Source organism: Bos mutus, chromosome 21 (genome assembly GCF_027580195.1).
Source record: "Bos mutus isolate GX-2022 chromosome 21, NWIPB_WYAK_1.1, whole genome shotgun sequence".
Taxonomy (NCBI): domain Eukaryota; kingdom Metazoa; phylum Chordata; class Mammalia; order Artiodactyla; family Bovidae; genus Bos; species Bos mutus.
This window is the reverse complement of record NC_091637.1, coordinates 3213125-3238529: the sequence shown is the minus strand read 5'-3', so window position 1 is coordinate 3238529 and position 25405 is coordinate 3213125. Positions and strand designations below refer to the sequence as shown.

General features: G+C 43.0%; 1 protein-coding gene across 1 annotated transcript in view; it reads left to right on the top strand.

Moving 5' to 3' along the window:
• GABRB3 (gamma-aminobutyric acid type A receptor subunit beta3) overlaps positions 1 to 25405 on the top strand; it is a 290891-nt gene that overhangs the window by 179973 nt on the left and 85513 nt on the right. Inside the window, exon 4 of the mRNA XM_070358243.1 lies at positions 17576 to 17796. Within this exon, the coding sequence (XP_070214344.1) occupies positions 17576 to 17796 (221 nt within the window). The remainder of the gene's footprint in view (positions 1 to 17575; positions 17797 to 25405) is intronic.

The window sequence follows — 25405 nt, the reverse complement described above, 5'->3', positions numbered from 1 at the left end:
CTGGTGTGAAGACTAGTGACATGAAAAATAAGAATTGCACAAACGACCTTTTTAAAATTATCAGTGCTGGGTCTTACCTCCTGCAGTTCTGATCCAGTGCAGATGGAGTGGGCCCTGGAACTGGATGGGGCACAATGAAAGAGAAGGAATAAAGATGACAAATTACTACCAGATGCGCAGGTAGGTACGGAGAAAGCTGAGCTCACCTGGGTGAGTGGAGGCAGGAGAAGGTGGCAGGGATGAGCCGAGGCAGGTGAGCCTTGAGAACTGAATAGAAGGGGCCTGTCCTGGAGCCCTGAGCCCACAGCCGGTGCCTTGGAACAGCCAGAGAGGGTCTCAGAGGCCAGGCAGTGTTCAGACGACCTCAACCCTGAGGCTAGCTCCCTAAATAGAGTCCAATATAGCACCCCACTCCAGTACTCTTGCCTGGAAAATCCCATGGATGGAGGAGCCTGGTGGGCTGCAGTCCATGGGGTTGCAAAGAGTCTGACACGACTGGGCGACTTTACTTTCACTTTTCACTTTCACACATTGGAGAAGGAAATGGCAACCCACTCCAGTGTTCTTGACTGGAGAATCCCAGGGACGGGGTAGCCTGGTGGGCTGCCATCTGTGGGGTCGCACAGAGTCGGACACGACTGAAGCAACTTAGCAGCAGCAGCAGCAGCAGCAGCAGCAAGGGCAAAAGAGTGCCCTCTGGAGGTCGTGGAGCAGCCTTGCTGTGACCACGCTGGAGATGGAAGCAAATCTCAGGTGACTGATGAAGGGATGTGAGGTCTTCTGTGTTCAGCATTGTGGGTGACTAGCAATTCTAAAGAACTATGAGTAAAACTATTAGGAAAGTTTAATAAATCATAATAAATATCATTTAAATATTCACATAATTCACAGAAAAATGCGAAAGCCCCAGGAACCACAAAAAGGGACAGAGATTGTATTTGGAGAGAAAGCTGAGGATGAAGGTGTTGCAAGGTGCACTTGAAAACCATAGCCTTGGGGTCATTTGACCTAAGAAAATATCTGCTCTGAGAATTTGTATTGTGTAACTGTACTAATCTTGATTTGGGGATTGACTTAAAACTGCAGAGAAATTCTCACTGAAAGTGATCCACAGTTATCAACCAATCTGGACCACTGGGAGAAAGTACCTGCAGATCTTTTATAAAAGGACACACTGGCAACCCAGGTGACGTAGGACTTCTGCTTGTTGTTCAGCGAGTGTTTCTGAAATCTCTCTTATGTGCTAGCCACAGCACTGTGTTGGGAATAGATGAGTGAACAAAACAGATGAACTTTCCTCTCCTCATTCAGCCTACATTCTAGCATGGGAGAAAGGAAGTTCAGTTCAGTTCAGTCACTCAATTCTGTCTGACTCTTTGCAATGCCATGGACTGCATGCCAGGCCTCCCTGTCCATCACCAACTCCTGGAGCTTACTCAAACTCATGTGCATTGAGTCGGTGATGCCATCCAACCATCTCATCCTCTGTTGTCCCCTTGTTTTCCTGCCTTCAATTTTTCCCAACGTCAGGATCTTTTCTAATAAGTCAGTAGTTCACATCAGATGGCCAAAGTATTGGAACTTCATTTTCAGCATCAGTCCTTCCAATGAATATTCAGGACTGATTTCTTCTAGGATTGACTGGTTTCACTCCTTGTGGTCCAAGGGACTCTCAAGAGTGTTTTCCAGTACCATAGTTCAAAAGCATCAGTTCTTTGGTGCTTATCTTTCTTTATGGTCCAACTCTCACATCCATATATGATCACTGGAAAAACCAGAGCTTTGACTAGACAGACCTTTGCCAACAAAGAAATTTCTCTGCTTTTTAATATGCTGTCTAGGTTGGTCATAGATTTTCTTCCAGTTCAGTTCAGTTGCTCAGTCGTGTATGACTCTTTGCGACCCCATGAACCGCAGCACCGCAGGCCTCCCTGTCCATCACCAACTCCCGGAGTCCACCCAAACCCATGTCCATTGAGTTGGTGATGTCATCCAACCATCTCATCCTCTGCCATCCCCTTCTCCTCCTGCCCTCAATCTTTCCCAGCATGAGGGTCTTTTCAAATGAGTCAGCTCTTCGCATCAGGTGGCCAAATTATTGGAGTTTCAGCTTCAACATCAGTCCCTCCAGTGAACACCCAGGACTGATCTCCTTTAGGATGGACTGGTTGGATCTTCTTGCAGTCCAAGGGACTCTCCAGAGTCTCTCCAATACCACAGTTCAAAAGCATCAATTCTTCGGCACTCAGCTTTCTTTATAATCCAACTCTCACATCCATACATGACTACTGGAAAAACCATAGCCTTGACTAGATGGACCTTAGTTGACAAAGTAATGTCTCTGCTTTTTAATATACTCTCTAGGGTGGTCATAACTTTCCTTCCAAGGAGTAAGTGTCTTTTAATTTCATGGCTGCAGTAACCATCTGCAATGATTTTGGAGCCCAGAAAAATAAAATCAGCCACTGTTTCCACTGTTTCCCCATCTATTTCCCATGAGGTGTTGGGACCGGATGCCATGATCTTCATTTTCTGAATGTTGAGCTTTAAGCCAAATTTCTCACTCTCCTCTTTCACTTTCATCAAGAGGCTCTTTAGTTCTTCTTCATCTGCATATCTGAGGTTATTGATATTTCTCCCGGCAATCTTGATTCCAGCTTGTGCTTCTTCCAGCTCAGAGTTTCTCATGATGTACTCTGCATATAACTTAAATAAGCAGGGTAACAATATACAGCCTTGACGTACTCCTTTTCCTATTTGAAACCAGTCTGTTGTTCCACGTCCAGTTCTAACTGTTGCTTCCTGACCTGCATACAGGTTTCTCAAGAGGCAGGTCAGGTGGTCTGGTATTCCCATCTCTTTCAGAATTGTCCACAGTTTATTGTGATCCACACAGTCAAAGGCTTTGGCATAGTCAATAAAGCAGAAATAGATGTTTTTCTGGAACTCTCTTGCTTTTTTGATGATCCAGCAGATGTTGGCAATTTGATCTCTGGTTCCTCTGCCTTTTCTAAAACCAGCTTGAACATCTGGAAGTTCACGGTTCACGTATTGCTGAAGACTGTCTTGAAGAATTTTTAACATTACTTTACTAGCGTGTGAGATGAGTGCAATTGTGTGGTAGTTTGAGCATTCTTTGGCATTCCCTTTCTTTGGGATTGGAATGCAAACTGAGTTTTTCCAGTCCTGTGGCCACTGCTGAGTTTTCCAAATTTGCTGGCATATTGAGTGCAGCACTTTCACAGCATCATCTTTTAGCAGTGGGTGCCCAGTATGCTACTGGAGATCAGTGGAGAAATAACTCCAGAAAGAATGAAGGGATGGAGCCAAAGCAACAACACCACCTAGTTGTGGATGGGGCTGGTGATGGAAGCAAGGTCCGATGCTGTAAAGAGCAACATTGATAGGAACCTGGAATGTTACGTCCATGAATCAAGGCAAATTGGAAGTGGTCAAACAGGAGATGGCAAGAGTGAGCATTGACATTCTAGGAATCAGTAAACTAAGATGGACTGGAATGGGTGAGTTTAACTCAAATGATCACTATATCTACTACTGTGGGCAGGAATCCCTTAGAAGAAATGGAGTAGCCATCAAAGTGAACAAGAGAGTCCCAAATGCAGTACTTGGATGCAGTCTCAAAAATGACAGAATGATCTCTGTTTGTTTCCAAGGGAAACCATTCAATATCACGGTAATCCAAGCCTATGCCCCAACCATTAATGCTGACAAAGCTGAAGTTGAACAGTTCTATGAAGACCTATAAGACCTTCTAAAACTAACACCCAGAAAAGATGTCCTTTTCATTATAGGGGACTGGAATGCCAAAGTAGCAAGTCAAGAAACACCTGGAGTAACAGACAAATTTGGTCTTGGAGTACAGAATGAAGCAGGGCAAAGGCTAACAAAGTTCTGCCAAGAGAATGCACTGGTCATAGCAAACACCCTCTTCCAGCAACACAAGAGAAGATTCCACACATGGACATCACCAGATGGTCAACACTAAAATCAGATTGATTATATCCTTTGTAGCCAAATGTGTAGAAGTTCTATACAGTCAGCAAAAACAAGACTGGGAGCTGACTGGCTCAGATCATGAACTCCTTATTGCCAAATTCAGACTTAAATTGAGGAAAGTGGAAAAAACCACTATACCATTCAGGTATGACCTAAATCAAATCCATTATGACTATACAGTGGAAGTGAGAAATAGGTTTAAAGGACTAGATCTGATAGAGTGCCTGATGAACTATGGACAGAGGTTCGTGACATTGTATAGGAGGCAGGAAGCAAGACCATCCTGAAAAAAAAAAAAATGCACAAAAGAAGATTTTCTTCCAAGGAGCAAACATTTTTTAATTTCATGGCTGCAGTCACCATCTGCAGTGATTTTGGAGCCCAAAAAATAGTTTGTCACTGTTTCCATTGTTTCCCCATCTACGTGCCATGAAGTGATGGGACTGGATGCCATGATCTTTGTTTTCTGATGTTGAGTTTTAAGCCAGCTTTTTCACTCTTCTCTTTTACTTTCATCAAGAGGCTCTTCAGTTCCTCTTCGCTTTTTGCCATAAGAGTGGTGTCATCTGCATATCTGAGGTTATTGATATTTCTCCCGGCAATCTTGATTCCAGCTTGTGCTTCATCCAGCCCGGCTATTTACATGATGTACTCTGCATATAAATTAAATAAGCAAGATAACAATATGTAGCCTTGGTGTACTCCTTTTCCTCTTTGGAACCAGTCTGTTGTTCCATGTCCAGTTCTAGCTGTTGCTTCTTGACCTGCATACAGATTTCTTAGGAGGCAGGTAAGGTCTGGTATCTCTACAACAAATTAGTCAACATATAAAAAAGCAGCAGACTCACAGATATAAAGAACAAACTAGTGGTTGCCAGTGGGGAGAGGGAAGTGGGAAGGGGCAAGAGAGGGGTAGGAGAATAAGTGGTACAAACTATTATGTGTAAAATAAGCATCAAGAACATATTGTACAACACAGGGAATGTAGCCAATATTTTATAACTACAAATGGAGTATAACCTTTAAAATTTGTGAATCACCATGTTGTATACTTGGAACATATAAAAAATTAACTCTACCTCAATAAAAAAAAATTGAAAAGCAGAAACAAAGTGTCATTCCTCTCCTATCTAATTGGTAGCACTTGATTTCTCCCTCTTTGGGCACTGTACTTGATTAATTGTATGAAACCCTGCATCATGATTTCTTTCTGGCTACCCAGGCTGTGATTGTAATATCCCAGAGGATGGCTTCATGTAATTCATTGCTGGGTTCCCCATCCAAATATTTCTGCTGAAATTAATATCAATTCAAAAAGCTATCAAGCCAGTATTTTCCAGTTATATGAAGTATGGTTGTTAGTATTATGATTTGTCTATTAGCAATAACCTAATGAGTTCTGGGTAGAAACCAGAAATAGATGTGATCTCAGAAATGAACAGACGTGCTGTCTAAAAGTAGCACTTCTTGGAAACTGAAAGTACTATAAAATGCATGGCATCACTAGTCTACATGTGTTGTCTTTGAGGAGGGAAAATCCAGCGGTAAATGCTGCTATAGAGATAGATGTGTAGAATCAAGGACACTTGAATACCCACGGTTTAAATTTATAGGGGTGAGGTTTCTTGGTTTACAGTGGAAATACTCATTCTTTACTTTATGATAAATATATGCCCTTCTTGAAGCATTTTTGTATTTTTTGCCTTGTCTGTTCTGATGAAGGAATTCAGAGGGACACTCAGTTCTGTAAAGCCAATAATGAGAACTCTATAAGCCATGTAAACCAAGGGATGACTGTGACTACTTCAGAATGTAGAATTCTTAACATTATGGTCATCTGCAGGCACGGTGCTCAAGCAAGGGAAAAGAGCAGAGGCTTGAGAAATGCTACACTGTCAGAACATGGACAAATACCTCACTTCTCCCAGATGTTATATTCTCCCAGCTCAAGTATCCTTCAAATACAGAGGTGTGGAAGGCACCTTGCATGAGCAGTGTGGCTGTTTCTCACAGCCAGTTCTTGGAGCTCCTTTGGATAGATGACGAATTTGAGTCATTGCATCCTTTTTATAGTTGGGCTTCCCTGGTGACTCAGACAGTGAAGAATATGCCTGCAGTGCGGGAGTCTTGGGTTCAGTTCCTGGATTGAGAAGATTCCCTGGAGAAGGAAATGGCAACCCACGCCAGTATTCTTGCCTGGAGAATTCCATGAACAGAGGAACCTGGCAGGCAATGGATCGCAAACTCCAATGGATCGCAAAGAGTTGGACACAACTGAGCAACTAACACTTTCACTTTCATCCTCTTTATAAACCTGTTAATCAAAGATAGTTGCTAGAAAATAAAGCTCTGTATCTGAATATACACACATACATGTTGCAGACTGTATATGTACATATAATTTTCTGAAGAGTTTGGTGTCTTTAATGAGTGTTATTCAGGTGAATACTCATTCAAAATAAAGGACAATATGAAACAGCTCCTCCTCAGTTTATAAGCACATTCAGCTCATTCATACAGTGTTTGTGCTGAGTTAGAACATCTGTTCCCATGTGGAGTGTGAGACATCTGGTCATCTTGTATGTTTTTATGTTTAACCCATAATATATCAGAATCTGGTATTGGACGTAGCCTACTCTAGACAGCATAGGTAAGCATTCTTCTTGGGTGCAGTTTGGGAGTCCAGGAGCTCACCTCTAATCCACCGTCATGGGGACATTAGTGGAAACACTCCCTACCCTCTTACGGTTGCTGCTGACTCATAATCCAGATCTAGATATTGAAGGTATTTAGGATATAGGGTCAGTAGAACCCAGTGACGGAATTAATGCTGGATTTCAGATGTGAAAGAAAGAAGAGGTTTGTATATAGCCTCTGGTTTTGGTTTGACTGAAATAGTGGCTAGATGCTAGTAGAGAATGGGGAAGAGATTTGGAGTAGAAAGATAATGAGTTAATTTTAGACACATTGAACTCTTGGTTTGCATATGGGGCATCTGGATGGACAGATTCAGAAGACACTGGATCCATCCGTGGACATCTCAGAAAAATGAAATAGGCCAGAGACTCTGATGGAGGAGGCTTCCCTGATGGCTCAGTGGTAAAGAATCTGCCTGCAGTGCAGGGTCAGGATTGATCCCTGGGTCAGGAAGATCCCCTTGAGAAGCAAATGGCAATTCATTCCAGTATTCTTGCCTGGAAAATCCATGGACAGAGGAACCTGGTGAGTTACAGCCCATGGGGTCGCAAAGAGTCAGGCACAACTGAACTGAGCACCAGAGCGCAGCACGACCGATGGAGGAACAGAAACTGGAGGCTGGAGTTAAGAACAGGAGATGTTTCTTGCATTGCTCCTGGTTCCTGAGTGCTTAGTTTGGGAGACTCAATTTACAATTAAAGGGGGCTGTGCACAGGACACTTAGTGAAATGTTCTTTGTATACAGAGGGGTCAATTGACTATATAATGGGGAGGGGTAGGTGGAGGTGAGTCCTAGAGCACCCGAAGGTTAGATTAGCCATAGTGGATCACGGCCCAATGGCTGGTTTGGTATTTTTATTCGTGCTATAGCTGTTTTATAAATTTGTGTTTAAATTTGTGATTTCAGTATATTTCACAGCAGAAAAAAAATGTTTTATGGAAAATATAGTGACCTGTTACATTTCAGGAAACAAACTTGCAATTTTATTTGTATATTGAGTAAAAGATGAAATTTGGGATTTTAGAAACAAAGAATGAGGTCTGCTTCTGGTAGTGCTGAGAATTCTGCACCAAATCATTAGACTGAGTCTTTCTTGCTGGCGTCTTGGGATAATAGAGCACAGTATGTTTTTTGGGGGGATGGGGAGGTTGGTGTGTACTTGGCATGGAGCAGTCAGCTGGGAGCCCACCTAATAAAGAGGATTCTTTTGCATTGGGTGTTGAGGAGTTCTGGGGAGGATGACTGGCCCTGAAATACCTGTTATGAATCAAGCTCTGTGTTAAGCTTTGTTAGCTCAGTTAATTGCTAGACCACTTTTATAAAATGAGCATTTTTAGTTTCATTTCTCCACAAGAAGTTATTGAGGCTCAAAGGTAAGACACAGGGAAAGAAGCCAACTCAGTGGTCTGAGGCATCCTGCTCCATCACCCTCTGCATAGTAGCCTTTGCTGGAAATTTATTTAGCCAAGGATCTCTTACATTTTCCTGGTTCTCTTCGGTTTAGGTTAAATTCTAGATTTCTTCTGATTCTACATAGGTTTTTTTTTTTTGTCCTTTGAGTGAAAATCAGTATAATCATTTTGCATTTCAGACTTACTGTACTCCTGAAAAATAGCTATGGTAACTTTTCATACATGAAAAGCAATTTTCAAAATAATTTATATCCTTTGCCAGTTTTTCATGAGGCTATAGAGGACTGGGGAACTTGTTAACTATTTTCAGCAGCCCATCCAGATTTCATCCAGAGGTGACTGGTTCATCTTCTAAATATACTTGGCATTTAAGTAGATGAGTAAAAATTATAGACTATGAGCCTTTTGGTGGATGCAGTAGCTATATAAAGACCAGAAAATCTCAGCGCCCTTCCTCTGCATTCACACACCAGCTTCCTCCCAACTCCAGACTTAGTAGATATTCCTTAAATATATACTTCTTTTGCATTATTGTACACATCTTGGCTCCTTGCATGTGCCCTCTGTGATGCTAATCACTTCAGAGTGTGTGTCAGGCTGACTTTCCAGATGGGTAAGTGTGCTTAAGACAGTGAAAAGGCAGACTTGAAACCTGGGCATGTTTGAGTTTAAAGTGCCTTCTCTTAGTCACTTTCATTATACTCGATTTGATTTTATGAATACCCCACCAGAATGTGAGCTACTGTAAGGTACAAATGATGCCCTCCTCATCTCTGGGTCCACAGTACCTAGCAGAGTTCTCGGCCTGTGGCAGATACTGAGTGCCTGAGGCAGATACTGAGGGAGGAGGAAAGGGGATCAGAAGGAGGTGTCCTGCTTTATTTTCACAGATCACCATGTTACCAAACTCGGGTTCAGATGCTCGCTGCTTGAAAGCCAATAATTGAAAGGCAAGTGTTGGTATAAAGGAAAGTTGCTTCCATCAGAGGAGCCACTAATCTGGGGAGAAAGTGGACTCGTGTTCTGAGACCAAGTCCAAAGATTCCACTCAGCCATGACAATTTTTAAAGAGAAAGAAGGGAATCAATCTCAGTTACTCTTCATGGTAGGAGGTCAGGTTCTTCATCATTTTTCTGTTGTGTGCAGACCTGCTGACTTCTCCTGATCTTCCTTCGGAAGCTTGTCTTGCCCACATGGTCTGCCTACAGATTTGCTGAGAGGGAAGCTGGGAATAGACAGTCCATCATTCTTTAACGACATAGTTCTTCATTCTTACTCTTTTTAATTGAGGAAAGTAATCAACAGGTTAGGCAAGGCATTTTATACATTCAGTAGTGAGATTAAATGTCACCAAGTGATCTCATTTTTCTAATTAAGGCCCGAGGAAATCAGAAATGGGCAAACAGGAAAGGGGCAAAAGAGCTGCTTAGACTTGTCAGAAATTATTCCATTTCTCTGGGGTTAGGGGCAAAGGTCTGTCTTCTGTAACTTTTTCATGCTGACATAGAGTGGTGTATTCTGAGTGGAAGATAATGAGAAATGTGTCTGTAGCATCTCTTTGCTGACAGTTTTAGTTGCCTGCTTATATGTATGGGCTACAATTATTTTTGATGCCCACAAAGGTATAGAGAGATGCTTCTCTTGTAGCTCAGTCAGTAAAGAATCTGCCTGCCATGCAGGAGACCTGGGTTCAATTCCTGGATCGGGAAGATGCCCTGGAGAAGGAAATAGCAACCCATTCCAGTATTCTTGCCCGGAAAATCCCATGGACAGAGGAGCCTGATGGGCTACAGTCCATAGGGTCACAAGATTCGGACATGACTTAGCATCTAAACCACCACCAAGATATGATTATTATGAGTGCTAACGTTAATACCATTCTTTGACTTAGTATTGCTCAAGATGTAGCAGCTTATATCATGGCTACAGTCTAGTCATCATGCAGTTAGCTTTTTCCCTCTGGTGGCAATTATAGTATCTGTTCAGTGAGCCAGGAATGTGCATCAGACACTGAAAGATCCTATGGCTCTATTGTCCTGATCATGAACAGGTTGAGCCTGCTCTTCTGTTACTCAGGGAGGCCTGGGAGATATCAGTTTTTCCACAAGCCAAAGGCAAGGGGCATGGGGGGGGGCCTTTGTATTATGTTGATGGGGATGAGGGTGAATGGGGTGGGCTGCAGGGTTTTGCTGGATTGTAACCACATGGATTCAACAAATGGAAACCTAGGTACCAGCAAAATCTGTTGTGGGAGGGGAGATGGATGCAGCATTGGATACTCATTTTTTGACCATTGAAAGGAATGGATTAAGATTTTCTAAATAAATTTCATTTTAAAAAGTGCCAAGATTTCCCCAGCCTAATTTTAGTTGCAGAAATGCCTGCAAAGGAAGCCTCTACCACTGAGGGCTTATGTAAGCTTCTTGAAACAATTTCCTGTCTTTCCTGACCTAAGAACAACTTACCTGTGAGGTTTTGGTCTCATAAACTTGCTGAACCAGATGCAAATGCAGGTGTCCTGTGGATTTCACAGCTGCAGTTAAATATTTAAATTTGGCTTCAAGATTGCCTTTCTTTCTCAGGGTTAGTAAATTTTTTCATTTCCTGTGCTCAGGAAATCTAGTCAGTTACCTAATTGCAGAATAATGAGCAGTATTTCCACTTTCAAATATGTATTCTTTTCATCTTAATGTGATAAATACCAAGAAATTTCCACAAGCAGGAAGAAATGTTTTTGTTTATCTCTTATTACAATTTATTTGTGCTGCTTGAGTTATACACCCAAGGATTTTATTTTCTTGTTATTTGTTGTTCCTGCTGCTGTTTGTATATTCTCAGGGGATTTTAGAAGGACAGTCACCTATGCACAGATTCTTGGTCCTTGAATGCCTCATATTTAAGAATGCTTGTTCCCAGCCTCCTCAGACTGTATGCCTGCCCCTTTGGCCCTCCCGGCTCCATCCTCTGCTGCCTCAGCACACTGACTCCCAACCATGGGATCATGGGCTGGGCTCATGTCTTACTCAGAAACTGTGGCTTCTGACTTTTGTATGAAATGGAATTTTGTAATATGGGGTAAAACCTACCAACTCTCGTGTCATGTTTTTTCAATGAGAAAATATGACACAAATTCTAAACAAATGACTTACTCATTTATGGAGCCTTACCTAGTAGTATTTTGCTGTAAAGAATCCACCTGCAATGCAGGAGACCCCAATTCGATTCCTGGGTTGGGAGGAGCCGCTGGAGAAGGGATAGGCTACCCACTCCAGTATTCTTGAGCTTCTGTTGTGGCTCAGTTGGTAAAGAATCCTCCTGCAATGCAGGAGACCTGGGTTCGATCCCTGGGTTGGGAAGATCCCCTGGATTAGAGAACGGCTACCGACTCCAATATTCTGGCCTGGAGAATTCCATGGACTGTATAGGCCATGGGCTCACAAAGAGTTGAACATGACTGAGTGGCTTTCACTTTCACTTTGTGAAGGCAGTATAAAGCCAGCAGGGATAGGCCTGTCCTTGGACTTCAGTGTTTCTTGCTGTTTGATTTAATACACATATGTAAAAAAAGGAGAGAATGGAGAGGGCCCTCCTTCATTAAGTTATCAAAGGGCTTTATGATCCCTAAGAGAAGCCCTGAGGCATGAATTGCCCTTTAATTGAATGCTTATGTTAGTAAGATTCTTTGTAAGAAGGAGTCTTTGTTTTGAATATAATTCCTCAATATTTTTTCATGCTTATTCCAAGTTCATCATGAGCTTTTTATAACAAAGGGAGAGAAGGGAAGAGGGTGGAGGGAGAGAGAGATTCTAGACATTTTATCTTACCTAATGATTTAAAAAATTTTTTTATTTGGAAAATTGCTTTACAATTTTGTTTTGGTTTCTGCCGCACAACAGTATGAATCAGTCATGTATATAAATCCCTTCCCTTCTGAACCTCCCTCTCCTCCCACCATCCCACCCCTCTAGGTCACCACAGAGCACAAGACTGGGCTACATGTGCTTTAGCAACTTCCCACTAACTGTCTATTTTATACATGTCTACTATACTGTATATGTCAATACATATTTATACTATATATGTCAGTGCTACTTTCTCAAATCATCCCACCCTCACCTTCCCCCGCTGTGCTCACAAGTCTGTCCTCTACTAGATTCATCAGTACCATTTTTCTAGATTCTATATATATGTGTTAATATGTGATACTTGTGTTTCTCTTTCTGATTTACTTCATTCTGTATAAGAGGCTCTAGGTTCATCTACTTCCCTACAACTGACTCAAATTTGTTCCTTTTTATGGCTAAGTAATATTTTATTCTAAAAATGTACCAAAACTTCCTTATCCATTCATCTGTTGATGGACATCTAGGTTGCTTTCATGTCCTGGGTAATGTAAATAATGCTGCAGTGAATATTGGGGTACATGTATCTTTTTCAGTTATCATTTCCTCAGGGTATATGCTCAGTAGTGGGATTGCTGGGTTGTATCTTAGATTTATTCCTAGTTTTTAAAGGAATCTCTATACTGTTTTCTGTATGGCTGTATCAGTTTACATTCCCACCAACAGTGCAGAAGGGTTCCCCATTCTCCACACCCTCTCTAGCACTTACGGTTTGTAGAATTTTGGTGAAGGCCATTCTGATTGGTATGAAGAGATATCTTATTACAGTTTCGCATTTGCATTTCTCTAATGACAAGTGATGTTGAGCATCTTTTCATGTTTATTGGCCATCTTTATGTCTCCTTTGGAGAAATGTTTGTTTAGGTCTTCTGCACATTTTTTGATTGGGTTGTTTGTTTTTCTGATACTGAGCTGTATGAGTTGCTTATATATTTTGAAGATTAACCCTTTTTCAATTGCACGATTTTCTCCCATTCTGTGGTTTTTCTTCATCTTGTTTATTTTTTCCTTTCCTGTGCAAAAGCTTTTACGTTTTATTAGGTCCTAGTTGTTTATTTTTGTTTTTATATCCATTAATGTAGCAGGTAGTTCAGGGAGCATCTCACTGCTATTTATTCACCCAGTGATTTTAATGAGCTGTTGTGTTTGTATGCTCAGTCACTCAGTTGTGTCCAGCTCTTTGTGGCCCCACGGACTGTAGCCTGTCAGGATCCCCTGTCCTGGGAATTTTCCAGGAAGAATACTGGAGTGAGTTGCCATTCCCTATGCTAGGGTATCTTCCCGACCCAGGGATCGAACCTGTCTCTTGTGTCTCCTGCAGTGGCAAGCGGATTCTTTACCACTAGTGCCAGCTGGGAAATCCGGATGAGCTATCATAGTTTGAACCAACTCAAACTGAAAAACTCACGTTTATGCATCATACCCTAGAGAGCCCCAGTTCTCAGTGGCCTGGAGAAATCTGGATGAAGATACACTTGCATTTTCCCTGTCCCCTGTCACTGCCTGTCCTTCCTCCACTAAATCCTGTCTCCTAGGAAACCGATGCTTTTAATCAGGGCCTCCCAAGTTCCCAGTGCCAGCCTCATTCAGTGGTTGGACTTGGACATAAACAGAAAGCTGAGTGCTCTCAGGGTGGACTGTACCTGAGTCCTCCTCCAGTACTGAGGTCAAAGACCAAAAGCTTACTTCCCTACCTCTACCTTATGTTCCCTGAGGAGTCCATGATTCCTGCTTTTCCCCTCTAGCCCATTGCCATCTAGATCTCTGTGGATTCCTGGAGCTTTTACAGTCTCAAGCTCTCTTCTTTTTCTGAGAACAGACTCAAATCCAGTGCTGGCAGACTTGCCAGTCCACATAGATTGCATCTCCTCATGGCTATGTTCTTTGATCTAGGACAGATCACTCCAAACCCGGAAACCAGCAATTTGCCTGGGACCCCTTGGAGGAAACAGAGCTTTACAAGGCATCTGTCTACAGAGAGCTGTGCTAAGTGTCTGCAGGATGAGGGGCTTTAGTGGTACCATAGTTCTTATTCTTCCCCTTTAAAAAAAAATTCCTGGAGAAGGAAATGGCTTCCCACTCCAGTGTTCTGGCCTGGAGAATTCCACAGACTGTAAAGTCCATGGGGTCACAAAGATTCTGACACGACTGAGCGACTTTCACTCACCTGAAGAAAGCTACTGTATATGGCTGCACCCTCCCTTCTTGGGGACGTCTGTGCAGACCTCACCCACTGGGCTGGTTTGTCTGTGTTGCGTGGAACCCCCCCAGAGCTGAGAGGCTGAGCGCCATCCTAGCAGGAGACAGCCTCAACTTCAAATCCAAGTTCCCCCAGTTGCTTGTGTAAGTGGGGGTGGGGAAGCAAAGTATATGAACTCTCCAAATGTTTCCTTCTTCCTAAGGTAATGAGAACAACAGCAATCCCTGCCTTGTATTTAAATAAGATGATCTCACACAAGGCCTGGCCCTTGTTGTCATCAAAACATGTTAGCTGCTGCTGGCAGTGCGAACGGTGTTCCCTAACACCCCTCCCAGGAGTCAGCGCCGTGGCCCCACAACCGCCCAAGAGAGCAGAGGGGGCTTGTACCCGTGCAATCACCTCTCCTTTATCCGCCTTTATTCCCTCATCTGCCTCTTCTTTCTCTGCAGGATAATGAGGTGAGATGCTGAGTAGTGTCCCACTGAAGTCCCAGCGCCCTTGTTTTCCAAGGCACAGCCCATGCAGCAGATTTGCATTTAAGTGCTGCTACTTTTTATCCCTGTGTTTCCTAAGCTCTCCTGTACCTCAGTCCCGTCAAGTCACTCAGCAAACACCCAAGACCAGAACTGAGCGGTGCTGCTAATGCTGTGGAGAGCAGCAGAACTCAAAATTAGACCCTGCTCTGAGCTTGCAGGCTGAGTGACAGCTGGGCTCCCAGGGCCAGCTGACACATGGCTGCGCCTCCACCCGCATGGCAGCCCACGTGAGCACCAGCTGGAAGGGAGATGGCAGAGCGGTGCTAGACTTCACGACTCGGGCGTGGGATGAGGGCTTAGAAACCAGGGGAGAAACAGATGAACCTCTTCTATTTCAAAAGAAGGCAATTCAGAGACTTATATTTAAATTGAAAATCCTTTAGCTGCTCCTGCTAATTTACCTCAATCTTGTTATGCCACCAAAACTTTGCATGCTTCACTTAAAATGCATCACCTACATTTACTGATGTTATGGTAGTGCTGGGACATGATTGTGAACTTCACAGGCCCGTCCACATCCTGAGGGTCTGCATCAAACCTACTACTTGTGGCTTGCTAACCAAGATCCCTTTTCTCTGTCCGCCCTCATCATCCCCCAACAGGATCTCCCACTCACTGAGGGCTTTGCTCATCATCCCTGTTACCCACTGAACTCACCATTGCAAAGCTGATCTTCCTCACCCACAGCTTGAATTTAAAACATAGGTTTTATTATTATTCAGGTATGGCAAGGCCAACAGATAAGGAGACAGCTCTCATTGAAAAGAGAGTTTGTCACCAGCAGACACCAAGAGGAGGGTGCATGTTAAAGCATGAGAAATCAAAAAGTAAAAGACGTGGTTGATACACGTGGTTATGTCACTTGCTGCTTAGAAACCATCAGTGTTCATTGGCTTTGGAGCCAGTGTTCGAGTTTCCCACTTTCTGGTCACTGCTGCAGTCCAGCCTTGCCCAGCACTCTGTACTTTCCCCCTCTTGCACCCAGTGTTCCAGCAAAACTGCACTCCTTGGGGTTTCTCATCAGTTCAGTAAAAGCAACAGTGCTTGTGTGACTTTTCATTCCCCTGCCTTGTGTCTAGCTGACCAAGGCTTCAGTACCACCTGCTTTCTGAGGATGTTTAATTGGTGGTGGGACTTTGTGTGTGTGTGTGTATGGGGGCTTCACACAGTTAATCCCAGGCACAGACCTTTGCCATGGAAGTGAGCAGGAAAAAAATGCCTGTTTCTTCGCATCCACTCAAATGCTAACTTTCTTTCTAGTTGCAATAAAGCTTCAATAAAGGGCTTCCCTGGTGGCTCAGACAGTAAAGACTCTGCCTTCAATGCAGGAGACCTGGGTTTGCTCCCTGGGTCGGGAACATCCCCTGGAGAAAGAAATGGCAACCAACTCCAATATTCTTGCCTAGAGAAGTCCACGGACAGAGGAGTCTGGTGGGGTACAGTCCGTGGGGCCGCAAAGAGTCGGTCATGACTGAGCGAGTATGAATAGAATAAAAAAATATAACAAAAAGGGCTCCTCAGGCCTTTTGCAATTTTTGCTTCCCCCTCTCTGATTTTTTATGGGCCCACTGGCTTAAACTTTCTTTTGTTTGTAGTTATGAAGTATGTATTAGTTCTGTCTGTGATGGCACCTGGAGAGGAGTGCGGGTGTGCTTTGTCATTCTGGAGGCTCCTCTGCTCCAGCACTCTTGTGGCCAGCAACAGTCAGTGACACGGGCAGCTCTGAGAACTGCCCTGTGAGGTGGCGAGAAGAACTGGATGGGATGTCAGGAGACCCATGTATGGGAAAGATCCTTCAACTGGCTTGCCGTCTGCCCCTCACTGCCTGCACAGCGGATGTGCTCTGCCGGTGTGGAGCCCACGTGCTCCTGCCTGTAACAACAGTAATTTCTTCCTCCCTGGCTGGAGAGTTTACTGACTCCTTTGGATTTTCAGATTGGATCCTTCCACAATGCAGTTCAGGATGTCCCATGACCATGAGTGGGTTTTTAGACTTGATCACTCTGAACTTGAATAGTGATTGCCGAAAAGAATAGAAATTTAAAAATAGAATTTCCATGCTCAGCCTCTGATTTGTCTCCCCCACCCCACTTTCTTATTTCACTAACTACTTTGCAAAACAAAAACATGGGGTCACCTGCCTATTTTGCTGCTTATTTTGTGGGGGTTGCACCTAGTCTAGTGCCTCCTCCCACATCCGGCTTTAGTCCTATTTTCTCTAAGTATCTTCCTCTAGAGGTGATGACAGGGCCCGATTAGCATGTAGTAATGGCCTTGGCAATCTAGAAGGAAAGGGAAATATGACATGTGACGCAGAGAGACCTCCTGCAGGTCATCCTGTCCCCAGCTGGTGATTTTTTCTAGAGGATTCCATCTACAGCCGTGCAGAGGGGTGGAAGGAAGGAGAGGAAGAGTCTAAACTGCTGAGAGTTTGTAGCCAGGACTGGCGTATTGTTGGCTGCTCAGGCATAGGTATGCCTGGTGGGAGGAGGAGGACCTAGGCTAATGCCTGGGTTCCCTGCCAGCACTCTAATTTTATGATGACTTTTTTTTTGGCTTTTATTTAGGGTGTCTCTTAAATGCCAATTTGTCTAGTCTGCTTCTTACCTAAATAAAACAGACTGCTTATAGACATGATGTACACCTGTTAAAACCAGTGTTTGCATTTACAAGAAAGCAACCACTGCTTCCTAACCCTGTCCGAAAATAACCCATTTCTCATGGATTCCAACCTGAATTGGGCCAGTTGTGGAGGAAACTTGCCTGTGGTTGAACACAAACTCCATTTTTCTTTTCTTTTTTCCCCCCAGGATTACACCTTGACCATGTATTTTCAACAATACTGGAGAGATAAAAGGCTCGCCTATTCTGGGATCCCTCTCAACCTCACGCTGGACAATCGAGTGGCTGACCAGCTCTGGGTGCCTGACACATATTTCTTAAATGACAAAAAGTCATTTGTGCACGGAGTGACGGTGAAGAACCGCATGATCCGCCTCCACCCTGACGGGACGGTGCTGTACGGGCTCAGGTCTGTCTGCCCTGTGGGCTGGGTTCATGGTTGCATGGCACGTTGGCCTTGAGTTTTACTGGAGTTGATTATATTAAGTGAGGCCATGTCCTCCGATTAATTAAGAGACATCCATGAAACATTCTGAACTCTGAAGAAGAAGAATCTTATAAATCTAAGATTCGGAGCATTACTGTTACTATAAAGCAAGGCTGTTTTTCAAGCAAGTGAAATTGAGATTGATTGAGAGTTGGATTGAGTTGATGTAATTGGGCTATAAGAACAGATTCCCTCAGGACGGATTTCCCATATCATAACCACAAAGGCCTATAATTAATATCACCTTCCTACTTTAGAGGCTTTCAGTAAAGTTTCCTAAAGCCATTTGCAGAGTTGAAAAAAGGTCTACGTGTGCTGACATACGATATGGTCTCCACAGAGCTTTATGAAGTGGCGCCACCAATGTTTATGGGGATGAGTAAATATGAGGCTTCCTGGTGAGAATAACCTCTCGCCAGGTCTCATAATGAAGTCTCGTGAATTCGGAAACCAGACCGCTTGCTGCCTGGAGCCCTGAGGATCCCTGGGCTTCCCGGGTTATCCTGGAAGCCACCAAGCCTTCCCGTGATGTTCCACCACTGCTGGTTCTTAGTGGTTTTGACTTCCAGGGCATGGTGACCTTAGCAGTCTGTGTCTCGTGTTGACTTAGCACTGGTTTTTGTTTTGTTTTAGAGTGAGTGTGTCTGCCTCACAGTCAGGAATGGGGCACAGGTGGTTATCTTGGAGCAAAGGTTTATCTCCAAATGTTGTGACTCTTCTTTTAGCATTTACTTTACTTACGGCTGCGTAGGTCTGTGTTGTGGCACACAAACTTAGTAATTGCAGCTTGTGGGCTCTAGAGCATGAGCTCCGTAGTTGTGGTGCATGGGCCTAGTTGCTCAGCAGCAAGTGGGAGCTTAGTTCCCAGGCCAGGGGTCGAACCTGGGCCCCCTGCATTGGCAGGCAGATTCTTACCCCCTGGACCACCAGGGAAGTCCCTGTTGTGAATCTTTGACTAAGACTCCAACAGGGCTAAAGAGTAATCATAATAATGTGTATTTAAATCCATACCACTGTGAACTTCAGTGCTTCGGGAAGAGTAAAGGGAACTATTTAACACTGCCTTAATTGGAAAACGTTAAGTAACTTCCTCAAAACACCAGTATATAGAATGAGATTTGGAATTTTAGCAAATATCAGACTTAACTGTAAGAGAAAAAAGTGGCACAGGTCAACTAAGCCATGGTGTTACTCTAAAAAGAATCTAGATAATGTTTCCTTGGGATATTTTCAGCATTTTGTGTTTTTGCCTGAAAGTGAGAGATGTGGTTGAAAAGTTTTGAAATTCTGACAAGTAAAAAAATTGGTCGTTCAAAAGATTATCCAGAGGCCATGTAAGCATAAAATAGGCAGTCATGTCCTTCATTTACCTGCCCTCCCTCCCCAAAAATGTAGGTAGAAATGGATGTGTGCGTGAACGTGTGTGTGTGTGTGAGAGAGTGTGTGTGTGTGTACATGTGTGTAGTGGGGGCAAAGCATAGGAAGCAGATATCAATGAAAATTGGCTCGGCCTTCTTGGCTTCTTGCTGCTTGGGTTCTCTCCATTTTTATTTTTATGTTGTTTATTTTCTCACCAGGGTTAGAGTACATTTAGTGTATCTAAGAAGAAAGGTTTCACTCTGTTAGGACAGTATCTGAGTCCACTCAGATCGCTTTAACAAACGCCCACAGCAGACACTTATTTCTCACTCTCTGGAGGCTGGGAGTTCAAGATCAAGGTGCCAGCAGCTAGTGTCCAGGGAAGGCCTGCATCTTCATTCATGCCAGGAGTCTTCTCACTGTATCTCCACCTGATGGAAGCGCTGTGGGGTCTCCTTTATTAGAGCACCAATCCCATTCATGGGGCTCCACCCTCATGAACTAAGCCTTCATGTCCTGATACCACTTTGGGGTTCAAGTATGAATTTGAAGGGACATAAACATTTGGACCATAGCAGACAAGATGATACAATATGAATGAAAGAACTGTAATTAATTTCCAAATTCCATTTGAAAGTGTTGGAATTCAACCATAAAACAGGCAAGAATTAGAAAAACCAAGAGATTAAAATTATGTAACAGCTAATAATGACTGTAAATTATAATATAGAATTTAAAAATAATTTAATAATAAGCTATGGGATCCTTTTAATAATAAACTTTTTACAATTATCTAGAAAAACTCTCTGGTGAAATTTACTCCAGCTGAGCTATTTAAAATCCTAAAAGTTGATGCTGTTAAAGTGCTGCACTCAATATGTCAGAAAATTTGGAAAACAGCAATGGCCACAGAACTGGAAAAGGCCAGTTTTCATTCCAATCCCAAAGAAGAGCGATGCTAAAGAATGTTCAAACTACCGAACAGTTGTACTCATTTCACATGCTAGTCAGGTTATGCTCAAAATCCTTCAAGCTAGGCTTCAGCGGTACATGAAACAAGAACTTCCAGATATACAAGCTGGGTTTAGAAAAGGCAGAGGAACCAGAGGTCGAACTGCCACCATTTGTTGGATCATAGAGAAAGCAAGGGAACTCCAGAGAAGCATCTGTTTCACTGACCACATGAAAGCCTTTGACAGTATGGATCACAACAAACTGTGGAAAACTCTTAAAGAGATGGGAATACCAGACTACCTTACCTGACCTCGGAAAAACCTGCATATGTGTCAGGAATCAACAGTTAGAACCTTACATGGAGCAACTAACTGACTGGTTCAAAATTGGGAAAGGTGTAAGACAAAGCTGTACATTGTCACCCTTTTTGTTTAATTCATATGTAGAGGCTTCCCAGGTGGCACAGGAGACGTAAGAGACGTGGGTTTGATCCCTGGGTCAGGAAGATCACCTGAGTAGGAAATGGCAACCCACTCCAGTTTTATTGCCTGGGGAATCCCATGGACAGAGAAGCCTGGCAGGCTATAGTCCATGGGGTCACAAAGAGCTGGACACGACTGAAGCAACTCAGCATGCATGCATGCAGAGTACATCATGTGAAATGCCAGGCTGGATGAAGCCAAGCTGGAATCAAGATTTCCAGGAGAAATACCAACAACCTCAGATTTGCAGATGACACCACCCTTATGGCAGAAAGTGAAGAGGAACTAAAGAGGCTCTTGATGAGAATGAAAAAGCTGGCTTGAAACTCAACATTCAGAAAACTAAGATCGTGGCACCTGGTCCCATCACTTCATGGCAAATAGATGGGCAGAAAGTAGAAACTGTGACAGATTTTATTTTTTGGGCTCCAAAATCACTGCAGATGGTGACTGCGGCCATGAAATTAAAAGACGCTTGCTCCTTGGAAGAAAAGCTATGACCAACCTAGACAGCATATTGAAAAGCAGAGACATCACTTTACCGACAAAGGTCTGTCTAGTCAAAGCTAAGGTTTTTCCAGTAGTCATGTATGGATGGATGTGAGAGTTGGCCATAAAGAGTGCATTCTTGGCTGAGTGCCAAAGAATTGATGCTTTCGAACTGTGGTGCTGGAGAATACTCTTGAGAGTCCCTTGGACTGCAAGAGCAAACCAGTCAATCCCAATGGATATCAATCCTGAATATTCATTGGAACAACTTATGCTGAAGTTGAAGTTCCAATATTTTGGCAGCCTGATGTGAAGTGCTAGCTCATTGGGAAAGACTCTGATGCTGGGAAGGATTGAAGGCAAAAGGAGAAGACGGTGGCAGAGAATGAGATTGTTAGATAGCATCCATCTAACTGACTGACTGACTCAAATGGACAGGAATTTGAGCAAACTCTGGGAGATAGTGAAGGACAGGGAAGCCTGGAGTGCTGCAGAATTTGGGGTAGCAAAGAGTTGGACAGGACTTAAGGACTAAACAATAACAACCAAAGTGAAATTTACATTCATTACACATCTCAAATAGCCTCTTAAATCAGTAAATGGATTTCCAAATCATACTGTTTTTATTCAAATGGGCTTTACAGGGGGCTCAGTGTTCAAGAATCTGCCTGCCAAGCAGGAGATATGGGTTGAATTCCTGAATCTTCCTGAGTCAGGAAGATCCCCTGGAGAAGAACACAGCAACCCACTCCAGTATTCTTGTCAGGGAAATCCCATGGACAGAGCAACCTCGTAGGCTACAGTCCACGGAATTGCAGAGTTGGACACGACTTAGCAACTGAAGAATGACAGTAGATCTCAGTATGGACTACCCTGGTGGCACAGTGGAATGAATCCGCCTGCAATGCAAGAGATGTGGGTCCTCTTCTTGGGTTGGAAACATCCCCTGGAGAAGGAAATGGCAACCCCCTTCAATATTCTTGCCTGGGAAAACCCATGGACAGAGGAGCCTAGTGGTCTTCAGTCCATGGGGTCACAAAAGAGTCAGAGATGACTTCGTGGCTCAGTAACAACAAATGTCAATACAGCCCCTAGATATTTATTTAGAGCCTCATATTTTTTAAACAATTCTTACATGTGGAGCTATACAGGCTGTCAGAAAGGAAATTAAATAACAGACCATTTTCCACATGTGTTTATCAGCTATAATGTGCCATCTAAATTCATTTGAAACTGGCTAATCTAGAAATTTCTGCCTTCAGTTTAAAAAAGCTCACATAGCTATAGAAATTAATTTGAATTTGAAATAATTTGAATTTTTGGACAGAAGGCACATTAGTGCTTGAACATACTGATAATTTAATTAAATTCATCTAACTACATATTCAGTGTTATCCTGTGTGAAATGAAGTACCATTTATATATTCCACAAGATATTCTCAGGCACACTATATGTATTGTGTATTTCAATAACATGGTATGAATGTCACCCTGCATCCACCCCTTGGTAGGGTTTTTTAACTTCCCTCTCTTCTCTTTTTACTGTTGTACTTTCTGGATCACGCTGGTGACATGGCGAGAAAAAGATGGCCAGTGTTTGTATCCTTTTAGCAAATAGGTCTACCAGTGCCTGGTCCTGGAGGGGGTCTGGTGCAGCTGAAAACTTGAGTGGATTAAACCCACAAGGAGGTTCGTGGAGCACTGGGCTTGTCAGTCTCCTGCTTGTAAAACACTGCTCATGAAGGCTCAATCCAACAGAGATTACTTTCCTACTGGCTGTGTCCTAAGAAGCTAGTTGACCTGTGTCCCTGGAACCTTAAGGTTGAGTTCTTCTTTCCTTTGGAGACTGGGATTGGCCTTCACCTTGAGTATCCTGCAGTTGCTCAAGCTGGTAGGTTAGTCACCATTTAGCTCCTCTGGGCTCCTTTTCCCAGATGTGTCTAGCCATCACAGCAGAAGATCATCAAGGGCTTTTGCTTTATCAAGAGCAGAAGAGGATCTCTGGCTGGGGATGAGCTCTCCATGATGTGGGTTTGTACATCATCTCAGACTTATTCTGGGAAGTCGTTAATCCATTCCTCTGATGACTCTGCAGAAGTAGTCAGTCACAAAGATGCTGGCGAGGGACCATGTTCATGTAGTGATAAAAGGTTGTTTTAAATCATGAACTCCTTTTCAATGACTCTTACAACCCCTATGTTGGCCTGATACTACCTTGAGATTACCTGCTTGGCTCAGCTGAATGAGACAGTGAATCAAACCTCTGGTACTCATCACATCACCAGATGGGGTAAGGGAATGCTCTGAATAGGGCATACATGCCATCTTAAAATAAGACTTGGGCTGTTGGAAAATTTCCTTTGAGGAGCCAAACCTTTTTAGGAACTAGGAGGATCTTGGCTGCCAAGAGGCTCACAAGGCTTGATCCTGTTCCTAAGACAATCTTTCTGTTTCCTTTGGTGCCAGGCTGAAGTTCTCTTGCTGTCTGTCCCTCTCCCATCTTCCCATCTTCTTTTTCAAGTCAACCAATCACCTTATGACATTGAATATCTTACCTGCCCCACTGAGAGTACTTTGTAATGTGATCTTTTCTTCAAGCCATGAATTTTGTGTCTTTGGACCTTTTATCCTGATGCTAGGAGTTGGTAATGATTTCATAAAATTGTACTTGACTTTCTCTGAAAAGATCCTGGGAGTCTGAGGTTGAGTCATCTTCATCAAAACAATGTAGCCATGTTGTGCCTGAGAAGCTTACTGCAAAATTTATTGGAAAATATCTTGTGAAATTCCTACTTGCTGTTGAATATGACTTGAAATTGTTAAAGTTGACATTCCTGTACTTAGAAAGTTCATGCAATGTTAAAATGACCCTAGAACTTATTTCAGGAGATTCAAATTAAGTCATCTCACTGGTTTGACTGCTATCTTTTTCCAAAACAGTATTTTATAGGGTGGTTCTGGCCAAACACCTTTTTCTCCCAGGAAAGCTGTAAGCCCACACAATTAGTAACTTCCCTGGTGGCTCATATGGTAATAAGTCTGCCTACAGTGCAGGAGACCCAGGTTCAATCCCTGGGTCGGGAAGATCGCTTGGAGAAGGGAATGGCAGCCCACTCCAATCGTCTTGGCCTGGAGAATCACATGGACAGAGGAGCCTGGCTGGCTACAGGCCATAGTGTCGCAAAGTCAGACAGGACTGAGTGAGTCACACTTTCACAGAATTAATAAGGCTCATGTGATTGGAGTGCAGGTGTGTTTAATTCCCAAACTCTTGTTTAGTCATTGCCTCCAAATTACTTTCAGCTAAGTAAGAAACATTGATAAATTGCTTTCCAAGAGGGATTATGCCAATCTTTACTCCCACCAACAGTAAATTACATGCTAGCTTTAGGGTTGTAACACCTGCTTTGAACGTCATCATTTTTTAGGCTACTGTAAATAATCTATCAATATATTTACTTCATCCCTTGAGGATGGAGAAAATCACCTGTCTTTAAATTTGGGCTCATAAAATCATCTGTTCTCCCTAATCATGTTAATTCTTCCCCTGTTTTTAAGAACACTTTCATACCTTCACTTCAGGCATCACTCCTCATTCACATTTGATGATGTTACCCTATACCTTAATTAAAAACACAGAAACGTCTTCATCTTGCCATTTACAAAGGGGCCGTCCCACATGCCTGCTTCTCATTCTGTGCTTCTCTCAAAGTGGAAAGTGGGTCCCTGAGCATTTCAGGAGTCACCGTCACCTTGGCATCCTCTCCCTCTAGAGGGTTTGGCTCCTGCCATCCTAACTGCTCTCGTTTTACAACTGTCCTTTTCTCTCATCGTGCTTGCAGTGTGCATACCTTCCTTCTACTCTTCAGAAAGAGTCAATAGCCTTGGCACATGCTCTTTTCTTGATGCAATATGTTGTTTCTAGATATTCATGTTTTTAGCATCACAGTGTAAATATATTATTGAAGGCAGTTCACCTGGTCTTACTCTGGTCACCTATGCCTTTTTTATTTCACTCTCTTGTTTTACTTTATTTTTATCATAGCACTTATCTATATCTGACATGAACTTGTCATTTTATTGCATTTCTAATTCACTGACTCTGTTCCTATCCCTGATGGTGGGGAAACCACCATTAGAATATAAATTCTTTGAGAAAAGAACCTGTTTCTTGTTTATTATTACATCCCAAAATCTAGAGTAGGAAAAAGTATAGTATGAGGATTAAGCTTAATTCCAATTCTTCT